A 23247-nucleotide genomic window follows, 5' to 3' on the forward strand; every position below is an offset into this window, starting at 1 on the left:
ATATGACATAACCCTACAGAAATTCAAGAGCACACTCTCTAGGGGACCACAAGAATTTGGCTAACAGTTGTTATACAAGTCCAAGCAGACAATGATTGCAACCCCCAAGTGAAGTGAGAGATTTGAGAGGTAGTAATTAATAGGTGTTGGGCTGGGCCCAAGGGAGGGGGAGGAAGTTCACTGTCTCTTACCTGCCTGGTTCCCTCAAATTCTTCCCAGTACTCCCATCATGCCCCATTGGGCCATAGTTCCATAGAATCTCATGGGCCTCAATGAAGTACTGCCGAACTTTGCCTGTGAGTTGGTTCATAGGAGAGGTCGTGGAGCAAGATTTGACCTTGTAGAGTGCTTGCATGCCATCTGGAGGAAAAACATCAAGGCTGGCTCCATTCCACCCAACAGGTTTTGTAGCCAGATGACCCATCTTTTCCATTCTAATGTTTTTCCCTCCCACATTTCACTAGGCCACTTTCTCTCACTCCTCAAGAACCTAGCTAAGAGAAAGGGAGGCTATGTGAGAATTCAAGTACCTTTACCTGCTAACCACAACTGACTCATTTACCAGATCGTCATTCCTGCTTCTGCAAAAGGCTTACATTGTAGCAACAATTGTAGCGTTTGAACTCAGAACACTTGGGTTCCAGTCTAATTGTTATCAATTTCTGTAGGACTTTTGGCCAGTCACTTCCTAGAGTTGAGCTTTAACCCCTGTTTTGTAAATGAGAGAATAGGGATGTCTATCACACTGGACTGGTAGAAGCACCACATTTTAAAAAGGGGGAATAAGGGGGAAAAAAAGGGAGTAAGTTAAGGAGTAAGTAAAGTGGGAAGCTCCCCAAATAATGGAACAATTTCTATACGTGGCAATGAAACTTCAGACTTGGGAATGTCAGGAAAATTTGCATTCTAAATAGTACCTCCAAATGTGGAAAAATGTACATCAAGGCATGGGGATAATAGATGATACTGCCTTGTATTTTCTTGGCAACTTACATAGGTCATTCAAGAATACTATTTGAGGTGAGACGTTTGAGTCTCACATCATCCCAAGAAAACTTGAAAATTGCAAATTAGAAATTTGAGGTTAAAAAAAGGAGGAAAAATTAATATCATTCTTTTGTTAAATATGTGCTACATGCCAAGCCTTGAGCCAGGTGCTTTATATATCCTTCAATCCTCATAACCATCATGTGAAATAGACTTTTAATGTCCCCTCTTGCAGATGAAGAAAGCAAAAGATCAGAGAGGTTAAATAACTTGCCCAAATCTAAACGACTAGTCAGTGGTGAAACTGAGGCTTAATCTCCTATTTTTTAACGCCAAATTTAAAAGCACATTTTCTTCTTTCAGAGAAGCTATATGAGTTACCAAAGTTAATTAAACCACTGGTAGAATGAAGATTTGAATTCAGGCTTATCTGGCAAACCCTAAGACCCATATTTGTTTCACTATTGTGCTGCACCCCTAACCCCCATTTATATTCATTCATACCCTCTTACCCAGGTATCTTTAGGACCAAGGGAGAGCCCTGGATCATGGAGCATGGGTAAGTGGCCTCTGTTGTTCAAACCTACCACCACGGACTCATTATCCTACTAGTCTACAACTCCTTACCTCAAATCCCTACCTAATTTATTGTATATCAAATAATTCTAGAAATTAAGAGCTAACAAGGGTCTTAGTGATTATTTAGACCAAACCCCTCATTTTACAGGTGTGGCAAATGAGGCTTATACATGGGAAGGGACTTATACAAAGTCATACAGTAAGGTTTTCAGAGAGCTAATAACTCCAATCTTCTAATCTCTTGCCTAGTATTCTTTTCATTGTCTCATACATTCTGCCTCTCCTCTGAGGTTCCTAGATGCACTATGCCATTACTTCAAAAATTTTCACTGTCAAAACACAAACCTTCTGCCCCTATTACTATTGGGTCCCAACTGGAGTGTCACTATTTGCCCACAAGACTCTATGATCTCCCAAAGAAGGCTTCATCTTCTTCAGTCTCTCCTTCCCTCCATTTAATTAGCAGAAAATACCTCCAGGTCTTAATTCCTAAGCATTCTGAGCAAAGAAGAACAATTTAAAAATCTGATTATCCATCTCTATACCATCTTATGTTAGAGATGAGAGAGATAAAACCCAGAGAAATGTTCCTGAGGTTGCCCTGCAAGTTAATGGCTGATCCAGGGGAAAATCTGGCTAGGTCCCCAAATTGCAATCTAATATTTCATCCTTTATGTCTAGCTGGCTCATCTGAAAGACCTATCTTATGGCTTCAGCTCCTGATGATTATTAATGCCATCTCCGTTCTATACTTCAAGTGTCAAATATGTTGGATCTCACCTTGCAAGTGACTGTTCACTTGACAGCTAATCAACCATATGCCAGGTTCCTGAGGCACCATCTCAGCAGTCACAAAGGTGGCTGGAAAGATGTGAGCCACATCAGTGCGGTGGCCCCTGATGGTCAGTATCTGCCCGTGAAAGAAAGCTGTGTGGACATCTACTTCATTGCCCATGCCAAATAAGTGCCATGCCACACGCTTCTGTGTACACATGCTTAGATCTGGTAAGTTCCCAAAGACAAAGCCATTGATTGCTACAAAGGAAAATGCAAAGAAAATATCAGAGTTAGGAGATGGGAGATTTGCCGTCTGCCATCCATTCAGATGAATTTTTTTTAAAAACATACTGTACTGACTATATACCTTATTTAATTTAAAATCTCCTAAACAGCCTGGTAAAATAGGCAGATATCATTGATCTCAAGCAAAGAGTGAAGCAACCAAGGCGCAGAGAAGTGAATTTACTTCTCTCCCAAGGCCACAGAGCTGTTAAGTAGTAGAACCAAGATTCCAATTCAGCAATATGAGGAAGCTTTCTAATGAATGGGGTTTGTTTTGCAAGTTATTCTTCCCTTCCAGGCCAATTTCCTTCTGAAATTTCCATAGGATAATTTTCAAGTTAGCTAATTACCATGGTTATCAAAGGTAATTTGCGTAAAATCCCAGAGAAGTTGGAACTGTTGAAACCATCCTTTACATCTTCCCTCTGACTTTTCACCTTCCTTTGGGATTGCCTGGCTTTGAGACCATCTCTGGCACCAAAGGGACATAAATTTCTTTCTTAATTAAACTGAAAATAAAATCAATTTGTTTGTACTACTAAAATCAGTTATCTACCCATGCCTCGGGGCTTTTGTGTCTTTAGTTTGTTTTAAATTTAATTGCAGTAAACAACTTCCTTACAGCCAACAATTTTCCCCCCAAAAGATGGTATTTATCCCAAACTTTATAGGACAAAGAAGTACTGACTAACTATATCAGGGGGCAACCTTCACCCTGAGGGACTGGGAATAAAGTACATGACTTTGAAATCAATAACCTAGGCAAGATACCTAATGGCAAGAGCACCTCTCTGCAGTGAGACAGACCAGTGTTGGAATTTTAGCTGTGCATTTTTTTTTTCTGCTCTGTAATCCTGGAGCCTCAATTTCCTCATAGGAAAAACAAGGAAATTTTACCTAGTACTTAACTAGTACCTAGTTCCTGTGAGGGCTAAAAACAGGAAAGAGGTACCTACTACTTTTAGTTCTTATGAGATATATGGAAGTACCCACCAAATGCTAGGCCCAATGTAAACCTTCCATCAGTCTTTACTGTCATGGCGTGGCCACCCTCTCCCAGCTCACCGTGCATCCTATTGCTTTCCTGAAAGGCTGCATCTTCTTTGTCTACTGAGGTAGGATCTGAGCAGTAAGTGAGAATGTTCTCATCAATATGCCAGCTAAGGTTCTCATCTACCACACTGAAGAACAGGAAGAAATCATTATCCACATCCTTCCGCTTTCGAGGGGAATTCTCATCTAGAGTACCTAGAGTAAGTAAGAAATGTGCTTTTGAGAACCTTCTCTCCTTAGTACCAGCAACCTTCAAGGGGTACTCATGAAAGTAAATAGAAAGATGGGGCCTTAGGAGTCTTTTGTCAACAGAAAAGCAGATAAGGTCTTCTGCCCCTAATTTCTATTTCCCCAGTTAAACACAATTCAGTTGAGCCTAGGACTTGAAGATTGGATGTATAGGACCTAGACTAATTTCCACCCACCATACCTGCCTGTATCTTCAACCCAGGGCCTTAATCTAACCATTCTCCTACAACACCCAGGTCTTCCAAGTCTGACAATACTTAAACATACCATATGTCCAACGAAGTTCCCCAGTACTCTCCTGATCCCGATGGCTACACTTTTGATCCAAACCATACTTAAACTCCTATCACACACTTTGTTTCTGTGATTTGACTCCCATAATTACTACCTCGAGGTTTTAAAATGAAATTGAGAAACTATCAAAAATTTTAAAAGGTAATGAAGTAGGGAAAATAGTGGAAAAAATTTAGCAGGGTTTATTCCTGCTAATAAACAAGGGCACTGAATTAACATGCATTCAGGTTGCTGTTTAGTATGTAAGTGATTCAGCTACATCACTGTTTCCTGTAGATATCCCACACTGCATCTCAATAGATCCCTGTGAGGCCTGTACCTCTTTTACATGTGATAAGGGGTCCAATGAGGCCAGTTGCAATGTCTCGTGGAGCATCTACATGAGAATGGTAGATCCAGGTGAGGCATGCTGGGTCAGCATCAGTGGGTGCATGTCCTTCTGGAATGGTCCAGTTGTAAATGTGACTGCCTCCCGGAGGAACAGAGTCATCAGCTTTTAACCGACCAGAGGAGCCATCTGGGTATAAAGAGCCTAGAAAATGAAATTGTACATGCCCAGTCTCAGGGTGAGTGAGAGGGAGCCTGGCACATATAGAAGCCAAGAGAGGGCTGACATATGGGACAGTGGCCCTCACAACCTGAGGATACACATTCAGGTAATATGCAGCTGAAGAATCCCAGACCTCACATCAACAATGGGTAGAAAGGTGACAACCATTGGAGAAGGAGCCATGGCCATGGAAAGTGCTTCACAGCCTGATCCAGTAGTATCCTAGTATAAAACCAGTGGCACAGAAGTGAGAAAGAAAACAGAATCCCCCCCATCAAGCACTCACTTTGGAAAACAGAAAGCAATTACAGAATTTCAATCTTTTTTCTTTTTTAATTTTTTTATTTTTTATAAACATAGATCTTTATCCCCAGGGGTACAGGTCTGTGAATCGCCAGGTTTACACACTTCACAGCACTCACCAAAGCACATATCCTCCCCAATGTCCATAATTCCACCCCCCTTATCCCAAACCCCCTCCCCCCAGCAAACCTCAGTTTGTTTTGGGGATTGAGTCCATTATGGTTTGTCTCCCCCCAATCCCATCTTGTTTCATTGATTCTTCTCCTACCCACTTAAGCCCCCATGCTGCATCACCACTTCCTCATATCAGAGAGATCATATGATAGTTGTCTGTCTCTGCTTGACTTATTTCGCTAAGCATGATACGCTCTAGTTCCATCCATGTTGTCGCGAATGGCAAGATTTCATTTCTTTTGATGGTTGCATAGTATTCCATTGTGTATATATACCACATCTTCGTGATCCATTCATCGTTTGATGGACATCTAGGTTCTTTCCACAGTTTGGCTACTGTGGACGTTGCTGCTATAAACATTCGGGTGCACGTGCCCCTTTGGATCACTACATTTGTATATTTAAGGTAAATACCCAGTAGTGCAATTGCTGGGTCATAGGGCAGTTCTATTTTCAACATTTTGAGGAAACTCTCTCCATGCTGTTTTCCAGAGTGGTTACACCAGCTTGCATTCCCACCAACAGTGTAGGAGGGTTCTCCTTTCTCCGCATCCTCGCCAGCATCTGTCATTTCCTGACTTGTTGATTTTAGCCATTCTGATTGGTGTGAGGTGTTATCTCATTGTGGTTTTGATTTCTATTTCCCTGATGCCGAGTGATATGGAGCACTTTTTCATGTGTCTGTTGGCCATCTGGATGTCTTCTTTGCAGAAATGCCTGCTCATGTCCTCTGCCCATTTCTTGATTGGATTATTTGTTCTTTGGGTGTTGAGTTTGCTAAGTTCTTTATAGATTTTGGACACTAGTCCTTTATCTGATATGTCGTATACAAATATCTTCTCCAATTCTGTCAGTTGTCTTTTGATTTTGTTAACTGTTTCCTTTGCTCTGCAAAAGTTTTGATCTTGATGAAATCCCAATAGTTCATTTTTGCCCTTGCTTCCCTTGCCTTTGGCGATGTTCCTAGGTAGATGCTGCTGCGGCTAGGGTCGCAGAGGTTGCTGTATGTGTCCTCCTCAAGGGTTTTGATGGATTCCTTTTGCACATTGAGGTGCTTCATCCATTTTGAGTCTATTTCTGTGTGTTTTGTAAGGAAATGGTCCAATTTCATTTTTCTGCATGTGGCTGTCCAATTTTCCCAGACCATTTATTGAAGAGGCTGTCTTTTTTCCATTGGACATTCTATCCAGCTTTGTCAAAGATTATTTGACCATAGAGTTGAGGGTCTATTTCTGGGCTCTCTATTCTGTTCCATTGATCTATTTGTCTGTTTTTGTGCCAGTACCATGCTGTCTTGATGATGATAGCTTTGTAATAGAGCCTGCAGGCCGGAATGGTGATACCACCAACTTTGGCTTTCTTTTTTAATATCCCTTTGGGTATTCGAGGTCTTTTCTAGTTTCACATAAATTTTAGAATTATTTGTTCCATTTCTTTGAAAAAGATGGATGATACTTTGATAGGAATTGAATTAAATGTGTAGATTGCTTTAGGTAGCATAGACATTTTCACAATATTTATTCTACTAATCCAGGAGCATGGAACATTTTTCCATTTCTTTGTGTCTTCCTCAATTTCTTTCATGAGTACTTTATAGATTTCTGAGTATAGATTCTGTGCCTCTTTGGTTAGGTTTATTCCTAGGTATCTTATGGTTTGGGGTGCAATTGTAAATGGGATTGACTCCTTAATTTCTCTTTCTTATGTCTTGTTGTTGGTGTAGAGAAATGCAACTGATTTCTGTGCATTGATTTTATATCCTGACACTTTACTGAATTCCTGGACAAGTTCTAGCAGTTTTGGAGTGGAGTCTTTTGGGTTTTCCACATATAGGATCATATCATCTGCGAAGAGTGATAACTTGACTTCTTCTTTGCCGATTTGGATGCCTTTAATTTCCTTTTGTTGTCTGATTGCTGAGGCTAGGACCTCTAGTACTATGTTGAATAGCCGTGGTGAAAGTGGACATCCCTGCCATGTTCCTGACCTTAGCAGAAAAGCTTTCAGGTTTTCTCCATTGAGGATGATATTTGAAGTAGGTTTTTCATAGATGGCTTTGATGATATTGTGGTATGTGCCCTCTATCCCTACACTTTGAAGAGTTTTGATCAGGAAGGGATGCTGCACTTTGTCAAATGCTTTTTCAGCATCTATTGAGAGTATCATATGGCTCTTGTTCTTTCTTTTATTGATGTGCTGTATCACATTGACTGATTTGCGGATGTTGAACCAACCTTGCAGCCCTGGAATAAATCCCACTTGGTCGTGGTGAATAATCCTTTTAATGTACTGTTGAATCCTATTGACTAGTATTTTGGTGAGAATTTTCGCATCTCTGTTCAGCAAGGATATTGGTCTATAGCTCTCTTTTTTGATGGGATCCTTGTCTGGTTTTGGGATCAAGGTGATGCTGGCCTCATAAAATGAGTTTGGAAGTTATCCTTCCATTTCTATTTTTTGGAACAGTTTCAGGAGAATAGGAATTAGTTCTTCTTTAAATGTTTGGTAGAATTCCCCCGGGAAGCCATCTGGCCCTGGGCTTTTGTTTGTTTGGAGATTTTTAAGGACTGTTTCAATCTCCTTCCTGGTTATGGGTCTGTTCAGGCTTTCTATTTCTTCCTGGTTGAGTTGTAGTAGTTTATATGTTTCTAGCAATGCATCCACTTCTTCCAGATTGTCAAATTTATTGGCGTAGAGTTGCTCATAGTATGTTCTTATAATAGTTTGTATTTCTTTGTGTTAGTTGTGATCTCTCCTCTTGCATTCATGATTTTATTTATTTGGGTCCGTTCTCTTTTCTTTTTGATAAGTCTGGCCAAGGGTTTATCAATTTTATTAATTCTTTCAAAGAACCAGCTCCTAGTTTTGTTGATTTGCTGTATTGTTTTTTTGGTTTCTATTTCATTGATTTCTGCTGTGATCTTTACAATTTCTCCTCTCCTGCTGGGCTTAGGGTTTCTTTCCTGTTCTTTCTCCAGCTCCTTTAGGTGTAGGGTTAGGTTATGTACCTGAGACCTTTCTTGTTTCTTGAGAAAGGCTTGTACCGTTATATATGTTCCTCTCAGGACTGCCTTTGTTGTGTCTCACAATTTTGAATCATTTGTTTTCATGATTTTTTTTTTCAATTGTTCTTTAATTTCCCGGTTGACCCATTCATTCTTTAGAAGGATGCTGTTTAGTCTCCATGTATTTGGGTTCTTTCCAAAATTCCTCATGTGGTTGATTTCTAGCTTCAGAGCATTGTGATCTGAAAATATGCAGGGAATGATCCCAATCTCTTGATACCAGTTGAGTCCTGACTTAGGACCGAGGATGTGATTTATTCTGGAGAATGTTCCATGTGCACTAGAGAAGAATGTGTATTCTGTTGCTTTGGGATGGAATATTCTGAATATATATGTGATGTCCATCTGGTCCAGTGTGTCGTTTAAGGCCTTTATTTCCTTACTGATCTTTTGCTTGGATGATCTGTCCATTTCAGTGAGGGGAGTGTTAAAGTCCCCTACTATTAATGTATTATTGTTGATGTGTTTCTTTGATTTTGTTATTAATTGGTTTATATATTTGGCTGCTCCCACGTTGGGCGCATAGATATTTAAAACTGTTAGATCTTCTTGTTGGACAGACCCTTTGAGTATGATTAGTGTCCTTGCTCATCTCTTATTATAGTCTTTGGCTCAAAATCTAATGGATCTGATATAAGGATTGCCACTCCTGCTTTCTTCTGATGTCCATTAGCATGGTAAATTCCTTTCCACCCCCTCCCCACTTTCAATCTGGAGGAGTCTTCGGGCTTAAAATGAGTTTCTTGGAGGCAACATATAGATGGGTTTTGTTTTTTATCAATTCTGATACCCTGTGTCTTTAGATTGGGGCATTTAGCCCATTAACATTCAGGGTAACTATAGAGAGATATGAATTTAGTGCCATTGTATTGCCTGTAAGGTTCCTGTTACTATATATTGTCTCTGTTCCTTTCTGATCTACCACTTGTAGGCTCTCTCTTTGCTTAGAGGACCCCTTTCAATATTTCCTGTAGAGCTGGTTTGGTGTTTGCAAATTCTTTCAGTTTTTGTTTGTCCTGGATGCTTTTAATCTCTCCTTCTATTTTCAATGATAGCCAAGCCAGATATAGTATTCTTGTCTGCATGATTTTCTCGTTTAGTGCTCTGAAAACATCATGCCAGCTCTTTCTGGCCTGCCACGTCTCTGTGGATAAGTCAGTTGCCAATCTAATATTTATACCATTGTATGTTACAGACTTCTTTTCCTGGGCTGCTTTCAGGATTCTCTGTCACTAAGGCTTGTAAATTTTACTGCTAGGTGATGGGGTGTGGGCCTATTCTTATTTCTTTTGAGGGGCATTCCCTGAACCTCCTGAATTTTGATGCTCGTTCCCCTGCCATTTTGGGGTAATCCTCCCCAATAATTCTCTCCAGTATACCTTCTGCTCCCCTTTCTCTTTCTTCTTCTTCTGGAATCCCAATGATTCTAATGTTGTTTCATCTTATGGTGTCACTTATCTCTCGAATTCTCCCCTCGTGATCCAGTAGCTGTTTGTCCCTCTTTTGCTCGCTTCTTTATTTTCTGTCATTTGGTCTTCTATATCGCTAATTCTTTCTTCTGCCTCATTTATCCTAGCAGTGAGAGCCTCCATTTTTGATTGCACCTCATTAATAGCTTTTTTGATTTCAACTTGGTTAGATTTTAGTTCTTTTATTTCTCCAGAAAGGGCTTTTATATCTCTGGATAGGTTTTCTCTAATATCTTCCATGCCTTTTTAGAGCCCAGCTAGAACCTTGAGAATTGTCATTCTGAACTCTAGATCTGTCATATTACCAATGTCTGTATTGATTAGGTCCCTAGCCTTCAGTACTGCATCTTGTTCTTTTTTTTTGGGGGGGGGGTAATTTTTCTGCCTTGTCATTTTGTCCAGCTAAGAGTATATAAAGGAGCAAGTAAAATACTAAAAGGGTGGCAACAACCCCAGGAAAATATGCTTTAACCAAATCAGAAGAGATCCCAAATCGTGAGGGGGGAGAAAGGGGATAAAAAGAGGTTCAAAAAGAAAGAAAGAAAGAGAAAGAAAAAAAGGAATTAAAAAAAGAAAATGAATAAAGAAAAGTATAAAAAAGAAAAAACGTTAAAAAATAAAAGGGTAAAATTTAAAAAAAATTAGCAGAAGAAGAGAAAAAAATGAAAAAAAAAAAACATAAATTAGCTGCAAGACTAAAAAGTCACAGGGACATAGCCATGAGTTCCGTGCTTTGCTTTCTCCTCCCCTGGAATTGTGCTGCTCTCCTTGTTATTAAACCGCACTCCTTTGTAGGTGAACTTGGTCTTGGCTGGATTTCTTGTTAATCTTCTGGTGGAGGGGCCTGTTGTAGTGAATCTCAAGTGTCTTTGCCACAGGCGGAATTTCACCACCCTTACCAGGGGCCGGGCTGAGTAATCCGCTCAGGTTTGCTTTCAGGAGCTTTTGTTCCTTGAGCGCTTTCCGTAGAGTTCCAGAGATAGGGAATACAAATGGCGGCCTCCTGGTCTCTGGCCCAGAGGATCCGAGAGCCCGGGGCCCCACTCCTCAGTGCATCCTCAGAGAACAGCGCCCAGTAACTCCGGTCTGCCTGACCTCCGGCTGCGCTCTGAGCTCACTAGCCTGTGGCCTGTTCAAGGTAACACCGAGCTGTGAGCTTACTGTCAGCTCTGTCTCTGTAGCAGGCTTTTCCATTCCAATACCCACAAGCTCTGCGACACTCAGACACCCCCGATCCTTCTGCCCTGCGGGACCTGAGGCCACGCTGACCCCACGTGGGCTTTGCCCCAGTTTAGCCTCTGGAGCGATGTCCCTCAGCGGAACAGACTTTTCAAAGTCCTGATTTTGTGCTCCGTTGTTCCACCGCTTGCCGGGACCCAGCCCTTCCCCCCGGGGTCTGTCTTCCCGACGCTTTGGATTCACTTCTCTGCCAGTCCTACCTTTCAGAAAGTGGTTGTTTTTCTGTTTCTAGAATTGCTTTTCTTCTTCTCTTCAATCTGCCGATGGATTTGCAGGTGTTTGCAATCTTTAGATAAGCTATCTAGCTCATCTCCTGCTAGCTGAAGTAGTCTCAGCCTGCTACTTCTCTGCCATCTTGACTCCTCCTCCGGCTATCAGGCCCTGTGCGCTGAGGGCTTCCTGTGCGACGTGATGCTGGATGCTGAGGGCACCGAGTTCCAGGCACATAGGTCTCTGCTCCCATGTTCCAGCGACTACTTCAGAGCTCTGTTCAAGAGCCACACCCGGGAATCCAGGGCCAGCATGATCCCCCTACACGTGTCGTTGGCAGCCAGCCTGCAGCGCTTGCTGGACTTCATTTACATGGCCTGGCTGCCGCTGTCCATGGAAACGGTGGAAGACACACTGGAGGCCGCCAGCTACCTGCAGGTGACTGAGGCGCTGGGGCTGTGTGGCTGCTACCTGGAGCGCCAGCTGGCTCTGGAGAACTGCTGCTTTGCAGCCAACGTGGCAGCGTGCTTTGGCCTGACACACCCAATTTCAATCTTTTTAAAGATTATATATATACACACACACACACACACACATATATATATATATAATGTTCAGTTAGCCACATTAGTTTTTGATGTAGTGTCCAATGATTCATTAGTAATGTATAATACCCAGTGCACATCACAACACGAGCCATCCTTAATATCCATCACCCTGTAATCTAAAGCCAAATTAAGTTCCTCCTAACATTAAAAATAGAACTACACTATGATCCAGCAATTACACCACTGGGTATTTACCCTCCAAAATACAAAATACTAATTCGGAGGGGCTACCAACACCCCTATGTTTATGACAACATGATTTACAATAGCCAAATTATGGAAGCAAGCTAAGTGTCTATCCATTGATGAACGGATAAGGGTGTGGTGTATATATATACAATGGAATATAATTTAATCATATAAAAGAATGAAATCTTGCCATTTGCAATGACGTGAGTGGAGCTAGAGAGTATTATGTTAAGCAAAATATGTCAGTAAGAGAAAGAAAAATACCAAATAATTTCACTTACATGTAGAATTTAAGACATAGATCAAATGAGCAAATGGGAAAAATAAAGACAAACCAAGAAAAAGCTATAAACCTCTTAGCTACAGAGAACAAACTGACGATTACCAAGGGGAGGTGGGTAGGGAGATGTGTGAAATAGGTGATAAAAATTGAGGAGGGAACTTGTGATGAGCACCAGTTGAGGTATGGAATTGTTGAATCACTGTATTGTATATCTGAAACTAATACAACACTATACGTTAACTATAGTACAATTTAAATTAAAAAACATGAAACCAACTTAATGATCAGTTGGTCCAATTACCCTTTTTATGGAGGAGAAAACAGGAAAACTAACTTGTCCAAGGCTATACAGGAATTAGTGGGCCAGTCAAAACCTGGATTCCCTTTATACAGTAGTCACTCACTGTTGCGTCATTATTATAAGCCACTGGGTGGGAGATACATATTAGTAAACTGCTCTTAAGAAAAAGTAATGGACCTTTGGACCTTTCAGAAGACACGATACTGGAATAGTGTCCCTTTATATTCACAGCACACTCTCTTCTTTCCAAAGAACAGCCAATTATTTTATGGAAATGTCATTCAAGTAATTCTTCATGATAAAAGAGATTGAATCTCCATATACCTAATGAAAAATACGAGGCCCAGAGAGGGGAAGTGGCTTTTCCAGAACCACAACATATGAACAGCAGAAGTGATAACATTAGTTATCAGTTTTTCTGGGAATGTCCCTGCCACCTCAGATCAATAAAGAGGAAAAAAAGTCTATTTTCATTCCTAGCTCCTCTCTCTTAAATGTTAGTAAAAGAAATGCAGTATCTATTGTGAAAGGGAGAAAGAAAGGGTGGTCTGATTTACCTTCTGAGTCCTTTTCATAGAAAACGCCATGGGGGTGTATGGTGTAGGGGCGAGAGGCAAAATTCTTCAGGTGGATAAGGATGACATCTCCCACCTCAGCCTGCAACACTGGTCCCAAGAAACCCAACCAAGCTGGCTGGACCATTTCATCCATGTATGAGCCATCTCTGTATTCCTTGTAAATGGTTTTCTTGTAACTGCTCCCTATGCGGTTCTTGTCAGAATTTAGGAAGCTGGAAGCTACTCTGGGAAGGAAGAAGAGAAAGACTCAAAATTTTGCCACCATCTTTAAACCTCTGGAGAGTTCTTTTCCAGAAGAAGCTGGCCAAAAATGACGACTTTTTGTTTAAAGCAAAACAAGAGAAAATGTGATTGTACTGACCAAAACACAGAAGGTTAGAGTCTAACTTTTAGACAATGGGAAGCATTAAATTAAGGCATATAAAATTGGGGCACCTGGGTGGCTTAGTCAGTTAAGTGCCTGCCTTTGGCTTGGGTCGTGATCCCAGGGTCCTGAGGTTGACCCTTGCAATGGGCTCCCTGCTCAGTGGGGAGTCTGCTTCTCCCTCTCCCTCTGCTCCTTCCCCTGCTTTCTCCCTCTCTCTCTCTCTCTATCTCTGTGTGTGTGTCTTTCGATATCTCAAATAAATAAAAAACTATAAAAAAAAATTTAAAATGCTAATATTTGAACACTTTTAACCTCCAAAAAAATCAATTTCACACAGTTCAACCTAATATATAGTAATGGGGAAACAATCAAATATGGACTGACTCTTTTTAAGTGATTAAATCCCAGTCTATATGGCCTGACTTTGCATCATCTTGCTATATATGTGAGATCTTATGGTATAGCTGTTAAGGTCACAAATGCTAGAGCTCGGATGACGTGATTAAATGCCCATATTGTTACTTAAAAATCTGTGGGAATTTTAACCAGTTACTTAACTACTTTAAGCACAATTTTCCCATCTGTAAAATGGACATAATCATAGTACCAAGTTCATACACAATAATGATGAATAAAAAAATTATAATATATAAAGAGCTTAGGACAGTGCCTGAAAAACAGTAAAAACTTAAGAGATGTTAACTATTATTTCAAAATATTGGGGATAGGGAGGGGGAGGAGCAAGACGGCAGAGGAGTAGGAGACCTAAATTTTGTCTGGTCTCAGAAATTCAGTTAGACAGTTATCAAACCATTCTGAACACCTACAAATTCAATGGGAGATCAAAGAAAAGAATAGAAGCAATTCTATGAACAGGAAAGCATCTGCTTTCTGGAAGGAAGTACCTGTGGAAAAGTGAATCTGAGGCAATATACTGAATGATAGACCATGGTTGGGGAGGGGCCGGCTCCTGGCAAATGGTAAATCAGCAGAGCACAAAATCAGAACTTTTAGAAGTGAGTTCCACTGAGGGACATTGCTCCAGAGGCTAATCAGGGGGTGAAGCCCTCACTGGGACAGTTGGTCTCAGGGTCTTCAGGGTCACAGAAAGACCAGGGGTGCCTGAGTATGGCAAACACCCAAGTCTTGGAGTGGGGAAGCCAGCTGCAGAGATGGAGCTAAGGAGTGGGCACTCAGCTCAGGATTACCTTAAACCATTATATGAGGCACCTTCAGATCACTCTTCAAGAAGGGACCCCACAAGTGGCAGATACAGGGAGACCCCTCTCCCTTCTCCACCAGGAGGGGCAGTGCAGGAGCACACTTCAGGAATCTGCTGGGTTTGGAGATTCCAAGTGGGACCATGTGCCAGAGATAGAAACACTTGGTCACAGGCTGGCTGACCACAGAGTGTGGTGAGAGAACAGGGATACAAGAGTGATTGTTTTTCCCTGAGGATGTACTGAGGAGTAGGACCTTGAGCTCTTGACTCCTCTGGGTCAGAGATTGGGAGGCTGCCATCTTCATTCTTGTCCTCCAAAGCTATACAGAAAGCATTCGGGGAACAAAATCTACTGAGAGCAAACTCGAGCAAATTGTTTAGTCTGGCCCCTGGCAAGGGAACTGCAATTCCGTATTGTGCAAAAATATTTGACAGCCACTGTAATGCCCCCCCCATATTATCAGAAAAAACATCCAGCTAAGACCAAATTTACTGATCAATGAAAACCGCAAAACACCAGTGGTAGGGGAATACAGTTACATAGAACTTATGTGTCCCTCCAACCCATAATTCTTTTGCCTTTCAAAGCTAAATTTTTAAAAATTTCCTTATTTTTCCTTTGTCTATTTTTTCCTCATTCCTATTTTAACCATTTTATCATATCAATGCCTTTTAAAAATCTGTTTTTTTGGGGCGCCTGGGTAGCTCAGTGGGTTAAGCCTCTACCTTCGGCTCAGGTCATGGTCTCAGGGTCCTGGGATCGAGTCCCGCATTGGGCTCTCTGCTCAGCAGGGAGCCTGTTTCCCTTCCTCTCTCTCTCTCTGCCTGCTTCTCTGTGATCTCTATCTGTCAAATAAATAAATAAAATTTTTAAAAAAAATAAAAATAAAAATCTGTTTTTTAATTTTTATTTTTATAGCCACATTCTATCCCTTCATTGTATTTAACCTTATTTTTATATACATGTAAGATTTTCTTTCTTTAAAATTTTGGGATAGTTTCTTCCAACAGCCAAAAATATTCCCAAAATCTAGAATATGGCTTTGTTTTAATGTCCAGCCTAATCACATTCTCATTTAAATATATATATATTAGATTGTATTTATTCATTTGACAGACAGAGATCCCAAGTAGGCAGAGAGAGAGGAGGAAGCACCCTCCCCACTGAAGAGAGAGCCTGATGTGGGGCTCGATCCCAGGACCCTGGAATCATGACCTAAGCTGAAGGCAGAGGCTTTAACCCACTGAGCCATCCAGGCACCCCGACATTCTCATTTTTTTAAATCAACCAACTTATCAATTCCTTTTCAAAAATCTTTTTTTTTAAATTTTCATCTTTTGAGTCATAGTCTATCCTTTCATCAGTTTTACACATACATACATATGTGTATGTACATGTACATGTTTACCCTTACACATATATATGTATACATATAAATATATATAAGTTTTTCCTTCTTTAAAATTATGGGAGGCAGATTCTTCTAACAGATCAAAATTAACCCAAAATCAAGTGTTTGTCTCTGTTCTATTAACCAGCCTACATATATATATATATATATATATATATATATATATATATATATATTTTTTTTTTTTTTTTCCTTTCTTCTTTCCCCAGGTTTGGGTCCCTTCTGATTTGGTAAATATATTTTTTCTGAGGTCGTTGTTGTTACCCTTTTAAAACTTTGCTCTCTCATTCATCTATTCTTCTCTGGACAAAAAACAAGACTGGAAAACTCACCGAAAACAAAACAAAACAGAACAGAAAAACGAAGAGGCAGTATCGACAGCAGGGGAACTAATTGATACAGATATTAGTAAGATGTCAGAACTAGAGTCCAGAATGATGATTATAAAGATACTATCTGGGCTTGAAAAAAGCATAGAATATTCAAGGGAATCCCATTCTGGAAAAATAAAAGTGATTTGGGGAGAAACAAAAGAAAAAAAATACAACCAAGTAGAAATCAAAAAAGCTATTAATGAGGTGCAATAAAAAACTGAGGCTCCTACTGCTAGGATAAATGAGGCAGAAGAGAGAATTAGTGATAGAGAATACCAAATGATGGAGAATAAGGAATCTGAGAAAAAGAGAGTGAAACAACTACTCTATCAGGAAGCGAGAAATTGAGAGATAAGTGATGCCATAAGAAAAAATATATATATTAGAATAATTGGGATCCCAGAAGAAGAAGAATAAAGGGAGGGGAAAGAAGGTATATTGAAGAAATTATAGCAGAGAATTTCCCTAATTTGGGGAAGGAAGCAAGCATCAAAATCCGGGAGGCACAGTGAGCCCCCTCAAAATCAATAAACATAGGTCAACACTTCATCATCCAATAGTAAAGCTTACAAGTCTCAGAGACAAAGAGAAAATCCTGAAAGCACCTCGGGAAAAGAGACCTATAAACTACAAAGGTTGAAATATTAGATTGACAGCAGACCTATCCACAGACACCTGGCAGGCCAGAAAGGATTGGCATGATATATTCAGAGCACCAAACAAGAAAAATGTTGGGTCAAGAATACTATATTCAGCTAGGCTGTCATTGAAAATAGAAGGAGAGGTAAAAAGCTTCCAGGCCAAACAAAATCTAAAAGAATTTGCCAACACCAAACCAGCCTTACAGGAGATATTGAAGGGGATCCTCTAAGCAAGGAGAGAGCCTAAAAGTAACAGACCAGAAAGGAACAGAGACAATATACAGTCACTTTACTGGCAATATAGTGTCACTAATTTCATATCTTTCAATAGTTACCCTGAATGTAAATGGGTTAAATGTCCCAATCAAAAGACACAAGGTATCAGAATGGATTAAAACAAAACAAAACAAGACAAGACCCATCCATATGCTGTCTACAAGAAATTCATTTTAGACCCAAAGACACCTCCAGATTTAAAGTGAGGGAATGGAAAACAATATACCATGCTAATGGACATCAAAAGAAACTTGAGGTGGCAAACCTTATACCAGACAAGCTAGATTTTGAAACCAAATACTATAATAAGAGATGAGGAAGGACATCATATCATACCTAAAGGGTGTGCCCAACAAGAAGATCTAACAGTTTTAAATATTTATGCCATTAACATGGGAGGAACCAATTATATAAACCAATTAATAACAAAATCAAAGTAACACATTGACAATAATACAATAATAGTAGGGGACATTAACACCCCCTCACTGAAATGGACATATCATCCAAGCAAAAGATCAACAAGGAAATAAAGGCTTTATATGATACACTGGAACAGATGGACATCACAGATATATTCAGAACATTCCATCCCAAAACAACAGAATACACGTTCTTCTCTAGTGCACATGGAACATTCTCTGGAAGAGAGCACATCCTGGGTCACAAATCAGGTCTCAACTGGTACCAAAAGACTGGGATCACTCCCTGCATATTTTTGGACGACAGTGCTTTGAAACTAGAGCTGAACCACAAAAGGAAAGTTGGAAAGAACTCAAATACATGGAGGCTAAAGGGCATCCGACTGAAGAATGAATGGGTCAACCAGGAAATTAAAGAAGAATTGAAAAAAAATTCATGGAAACAAGTGAAAATGAAAACACGACTGTTCAAAGCCTTTGGGATGCAGGAAAGGCGGTCCTGGGAGGAAAGTATATAGCCATGAAAGCCTTTCTCAGCAAACCAGGAAGGTCTCAAATACACAACCTAACCCTATACATAAAAGAGCTGGAGAAAGAACAGTAAACAAAGCCTAAACCCAGCAGGAGAATAGAAATTATAAAGATGAGAGCAGAAATCAAGGAAATAGAAACCCAAAGAACAATCGAGGAGAGCAATGAATCTAGGAGCTGAGTTCATTGAAAGAATTAATAATATTGACAACCCCCTGGCCAGATTTATCAAAAAGATAACAGAAAGGACTCAAATAGATAAAATCATGAATGAAAGAGGAGAGACCACAACCAACACCAAAGAAATACAAGCAATTATAAGAACATATTATGAGCAACTATATGCCAGAAAATTTGACAATATGGAAAAAATGGATGCATTCCTAGAGACATATAAATACCAAAACTGAACCAGGAAGAAATATAAAACCTGGACCGACCTATAACCAGTAAGGAGATTGAAGCAGTCATCAAAAATCTCCCAAGAAACAAGAGCCCAGGGCCAGACGGCTTCCCAGGGGAATTCTACCAAACATTTACGGAAGAATACCTAGTCTTCTAAAACTCTTCCAAAAAAATAGATATGGAAGGAAAACTTCCAAACTCATTTTATGAGGTCAGCATTACCTTGATCCCAAAACCAGACAAAGACCCCATGAAAAAGGAGAATTACAGACGAATATCCCTGATGAACATGGATGCAAAAATTCTCACCAAAATACTAGCCAGTAGGATTCAACTGAACACTGAAAGGATTATTCACCACGACCAAGTGGGATTTATTCCTGGGCTGCAAGGTTGGTCCAACATCTGCAAATCAATCAATGTTGCACAGTACATTAATAAAAGAAAGAACAAGAACCATATGGTACTCTCAATAGATGATGAAAAAAAAAAAACTTGATGAAGTAAGCATCCTTCCTTGAACAAAACTCTTCATGGTGCAGGGATAGAGGGTACATACCTCAGTAGCATAAAAGCCATCTATATGAAAAACCCACAGTGAATATCATTCTGAATGGGGAAAAACTGAGAGCTTTTCCCCTAAGGTCAGGAACATGGCAGGGCTGTCCACTATCACCACTGTTATTCAACATAATACTAGAAGTCCTAGCCTCAGTGATCAGACAACAAAATGAAATAAAAGACATCTGATCAGCAAAGAAGAAGCCAAACTCTCACTCTTTGCAGATGATATGATACTTTATGTGGAAAACCCAAAAGACTCCACTCTAAAACTGCTAGAACTCATACAGGGATTCAGTAAAGTGTCAGGATATAAAAAGCAATGCACAGAAATCAGTTGCATTTCTATACCCCAACAAGACAGAAGAAAGAGAAATTAAGGTGTTGATCCCATTTACACTTGAACCCAAGGCCATAAGATACCTAAGAATAAATCTTACCAAAGAAGCAAAGAATCTGTACTCTGAAAACTACAGAGTACTCATGACAGAAATTGAAGAAGACACAAAGAAATGGAAAAACGTTCCATGATCATGGATTGGAAGAACAAATGTTGTGGAAATGTCTATGCTACCTAGAGCAATCTGCACATTTAAAACAATCCCTCCCAAAATGCCATCAACTTTTTCCCCAAGAAATGAACCGAATAATCCTAAAATTTATATGGAACCAGATAAGACCCCAAATAGGCAAAGGAATGTTGAAAAAGAAAAGCAAAGCTGGTGGCATCACAATTCCAGACTTCAAGCTCTATTACAAAGCTGTCATCATCAAGAAAGTATGGCACTGGCACAAAAACAGACATATAGATTAGATCAAGGGAACAGAATAGAGAGCCCAGAAATGGACCTTCAGATCTATGATCTACTAATCTTCGACAAAGCAGAAAAGAATGTCCAATGGAAAAAAGATGGTCTCTTGAACAAATGGGCAAATGGGTTGGGAAAATTGGACAGCCACATGCAGAAGAATGAAACTGGACCATTTCCTTACAGCACACACAAAAATAGACTCAAAATGGATGGAAGACCTCAACGTGAGACAGGAATCCATGAAAATCCTTGAGGAGAACACAGGCAGCAACCTCTTCAACCTCAGCTGCAGCTACTTCTTCCAGAAACATCACCAAAGGCAAGGGAAGCAAGCACTAAAACGAACTATGCGGACTTCATCAAGATCAAAAGCTTTTGCACAGCAAAGGAAACCCAACAAAACCAAAACACAACTGACAGAATGGGAGAAGATATTTGCAAATGACATCTCATATAAAGGGCTAGTATCCCAAAATCTATAAAGAACTTATCAAACTCAACACCCAAAGAACAAATAATCTGATCAAGAAATGGTCAGAAGACATGAACAGACATTTCTGCAAAGGCATGCAGTTGGCCGACAGGCACATGAAGAAATGCTCAACATCACTCAGCATCAGGGAAATACAAATCAAAACCCCGGTGAGAAACCGCCTCACACCAGTCAGAATGGGTAAAATTAACCAGTCAGGAAATGACAGGCATTGGTGAGGATGCAGAGAAAGGGGAAACCTCCTACACTGTTGGTGGGAATGCAACTGGTGCAACCACTCTGGAAAACAGTATGGAGTTTCCTCAAGTAGTTGAAAATAGATCTACCCTATGACCCAGCAACTGCACTACTGGATATTTACCCTAAAGATACAAATGTTGTGATCTGAAGGGGCACGAGCACTGCAATGTTTATAGCAGCAATGTCCACAATAGCCAAGCTGTAGAAACGGCCTAGATGTCCATCAACAGATGAATGGTTAAAGAAGATGTGGTATGTATTTGGTATATATATATATACATATATATATATGTATATATATATATATAATTCCATTGCATGCATATAGATGCATATAGATGCATGTATATATATAATTCCATTGCATGCATATAGATTCATATAGCCCTTTATATGAGGTGTCATATAGATGCATGCAATGGAATACTATGCAGCCATCAAAAAACAAAACAGAATCTTGCCATTTGCAATGATGTGGATGGAGCTATAGGGTATTGTGCTAAGCAAAATAAGTCAATCAGAGAGAGACAATTATCATATGATATCAGTGATATGAGGAATTTGAGAAGCAGGGAGGGAATAATGAAATAAGATGTGATCGGGGAGTGAGACAAACCATAAGAGACTCTTAATCTCAGGAAACAAACTGAGGGTTGCTGGAGGGGAAGGGGGTTGGAGGGATGGAGTCCCTGGGTGATGCTCATTGGGAAGGGTATGTGCTATAGTGAGGGAAATAAACACAGAAATACATAAAATAATAAAATTCGGGATGGGACTTAATAAAGTTATCCCTAAAGGACACCTCTAATAAAAAGTCTGTGTTACTCCAAAACTAGATGGATAAGTAGGTGGTTTGTCAAAAACAAACAAACAAACAGAACGTGTAGCTGCTTTTCTAACTCTAATACATACTAGGGATCTTTTAGATATTATATTCAACTTTGGAAAATTCTGAGGATTTGAGGAGGTAAATTGATTCATGATCACAAAAGATTCTTTAATACATTAGTTTTTAACAGATATTTGAAGAACATAGCAAGGCTCAAATATTAAGAAATACTAATCTTATGGAATCTTTGAAAGGCAGAATGGTGAGTACTAGCATTGTCCAAGTTAAGTTCCAGTTCTTCTGTTTACTAGCTATAGGACTTGGGCAAGGCTCTTGATCTCCTTGAATCTGTTTTCTCATCTGTAAGATGAGAATATTCATACTCACCTCCTAGAGCTTTTGTGATAATTATGTGAGAGAAAGCATGTATATTTCTAGTATGGTGACTGTTGCAGAGACACTGTTACATAATTCATAGCTACTGCTATTATTACCTTGATTCTGAGGCTTACCACATTTTTTTTCACATTTTCACATATCCAATATCAATGTAGTTCCACTAAAGTATAGGAGCATAGTTCCAACACACACATCTTATGAATATTGTATATATTTCATGTTTCTTTCTTTTTTTGAATGCATGGTAGATATCATTTTCAAATCAAGAGAATATGGAATATCATTTAAGACCCTAAAAATGCTGAGGCACCTCAGTGTGGAAAAGAAGACTCCTTGTAGGTTGCTGTCTCCTGAGTCAAATAACTCTTACCAGCAAATGTACCACTGGTTATATGGCCATGAAGATCAAGAGCTGGTTGCTAACACACCCTGAGTAAAAGATATTTAAAAGGCTACCTCTTGACCTCAAGGGATCCACAAATGATTACACATACGTGTCGTCATCCAGAGTCTGGTTCCTGATGATGTTCCTTCCCTTGGGAGCATAGTTCCACTGCACATCCTGGATGGCCAAGTAGTAAACTCGAGTGGCCCCATCAGTTGGATGGGGCCACAAAGGTTGCATCAAGAACAGAGTCCAGATGAGATGGCCTGGTTCCATGGCCCACATTACTCTGGGAATCTGTCAGATGAATAGCTGTTAAGAGAGAAAGAAAACAAAGGTCTTTGCCTGTGTCTGAAAAACTGAAGAGGCAAGAGCCAAACCAATTACCTGAGAAAGAAAAAAAAAAAAAAAGAATTAGCTCAGAATCTCTCCCTTACCTGATCTCTTTCAATTCAAGAAACATTCAATGATCTGTGTATATTGGACTTTGGAGACCAAAGTTGAAAAGCCACTTATAGTGATAATCATGCATCACTTCTTTCAGATTAGAAGTCTGGATACAGTCCCTTCAGCAGTGTAAAAGGAAGAATGTAATCGGGCCCAAGAATTAGGAAACGGGCACCAGAAACTTGGTTGGGTCACTGACTCACTGGCACCTAAATCAAGTCACCAATTCTCCCTATAC

General features: G+C 39.9%; 1 protein-coding gene across 1 annotated transcript in view; it reads right to left on the reverse strand.

The window, feature by feature from the left end:
- The window catches only part of HEPH (hephaestin), a 125869-nt gene extending 103018 nt beyond the window's left edge, over positions 1 to 22851 (reverse strand). Inside the window, exons 1-6 of the mRNA XM_082715898.1 lie at positions 22672 to 22851; positions 13173 to 13417; positions 4544 to 4756; positions 3694 to 3876; positions 2347 to 2601; positions 192 to 360 (exon numbers count right to left, since the gene is read on the reverse strand). Coding sequence (XP_082572024.1) covers positions 192 to 360; positions 2347 to 2601; positions 3694 to 3876; positions 4544 to 4756; positions 13173 to 13417; positions 22672 to 22847 — 1241 coding nt within the window. The 5' untranslated portion in view covers positions 22848 to 22851. The remainder of the gene's footprint in view (positions 1 to 191; positions 361 to 2346; positions 2602 to 3693; positions 3877 to 4543; positions 4757 to 13172; positions 13418 to 22671) is intronic.
- Between the last annotated feature and the right edge of the window lie 396 nt (positions 22852 to 23247).

This window comes from Mustela nivalis, assembly GCF_964662115.1.
Source record: "Mustela nivalis genome assembly, chromosome: X".
In the NCBI taxonomy this organism is placed as follows: domain Eukaryota; kingdom Metazoa; phylum Chordata; class Mammalia; order Carnivora; family Mustelidae; genus Mustela; species Mustela nivalis.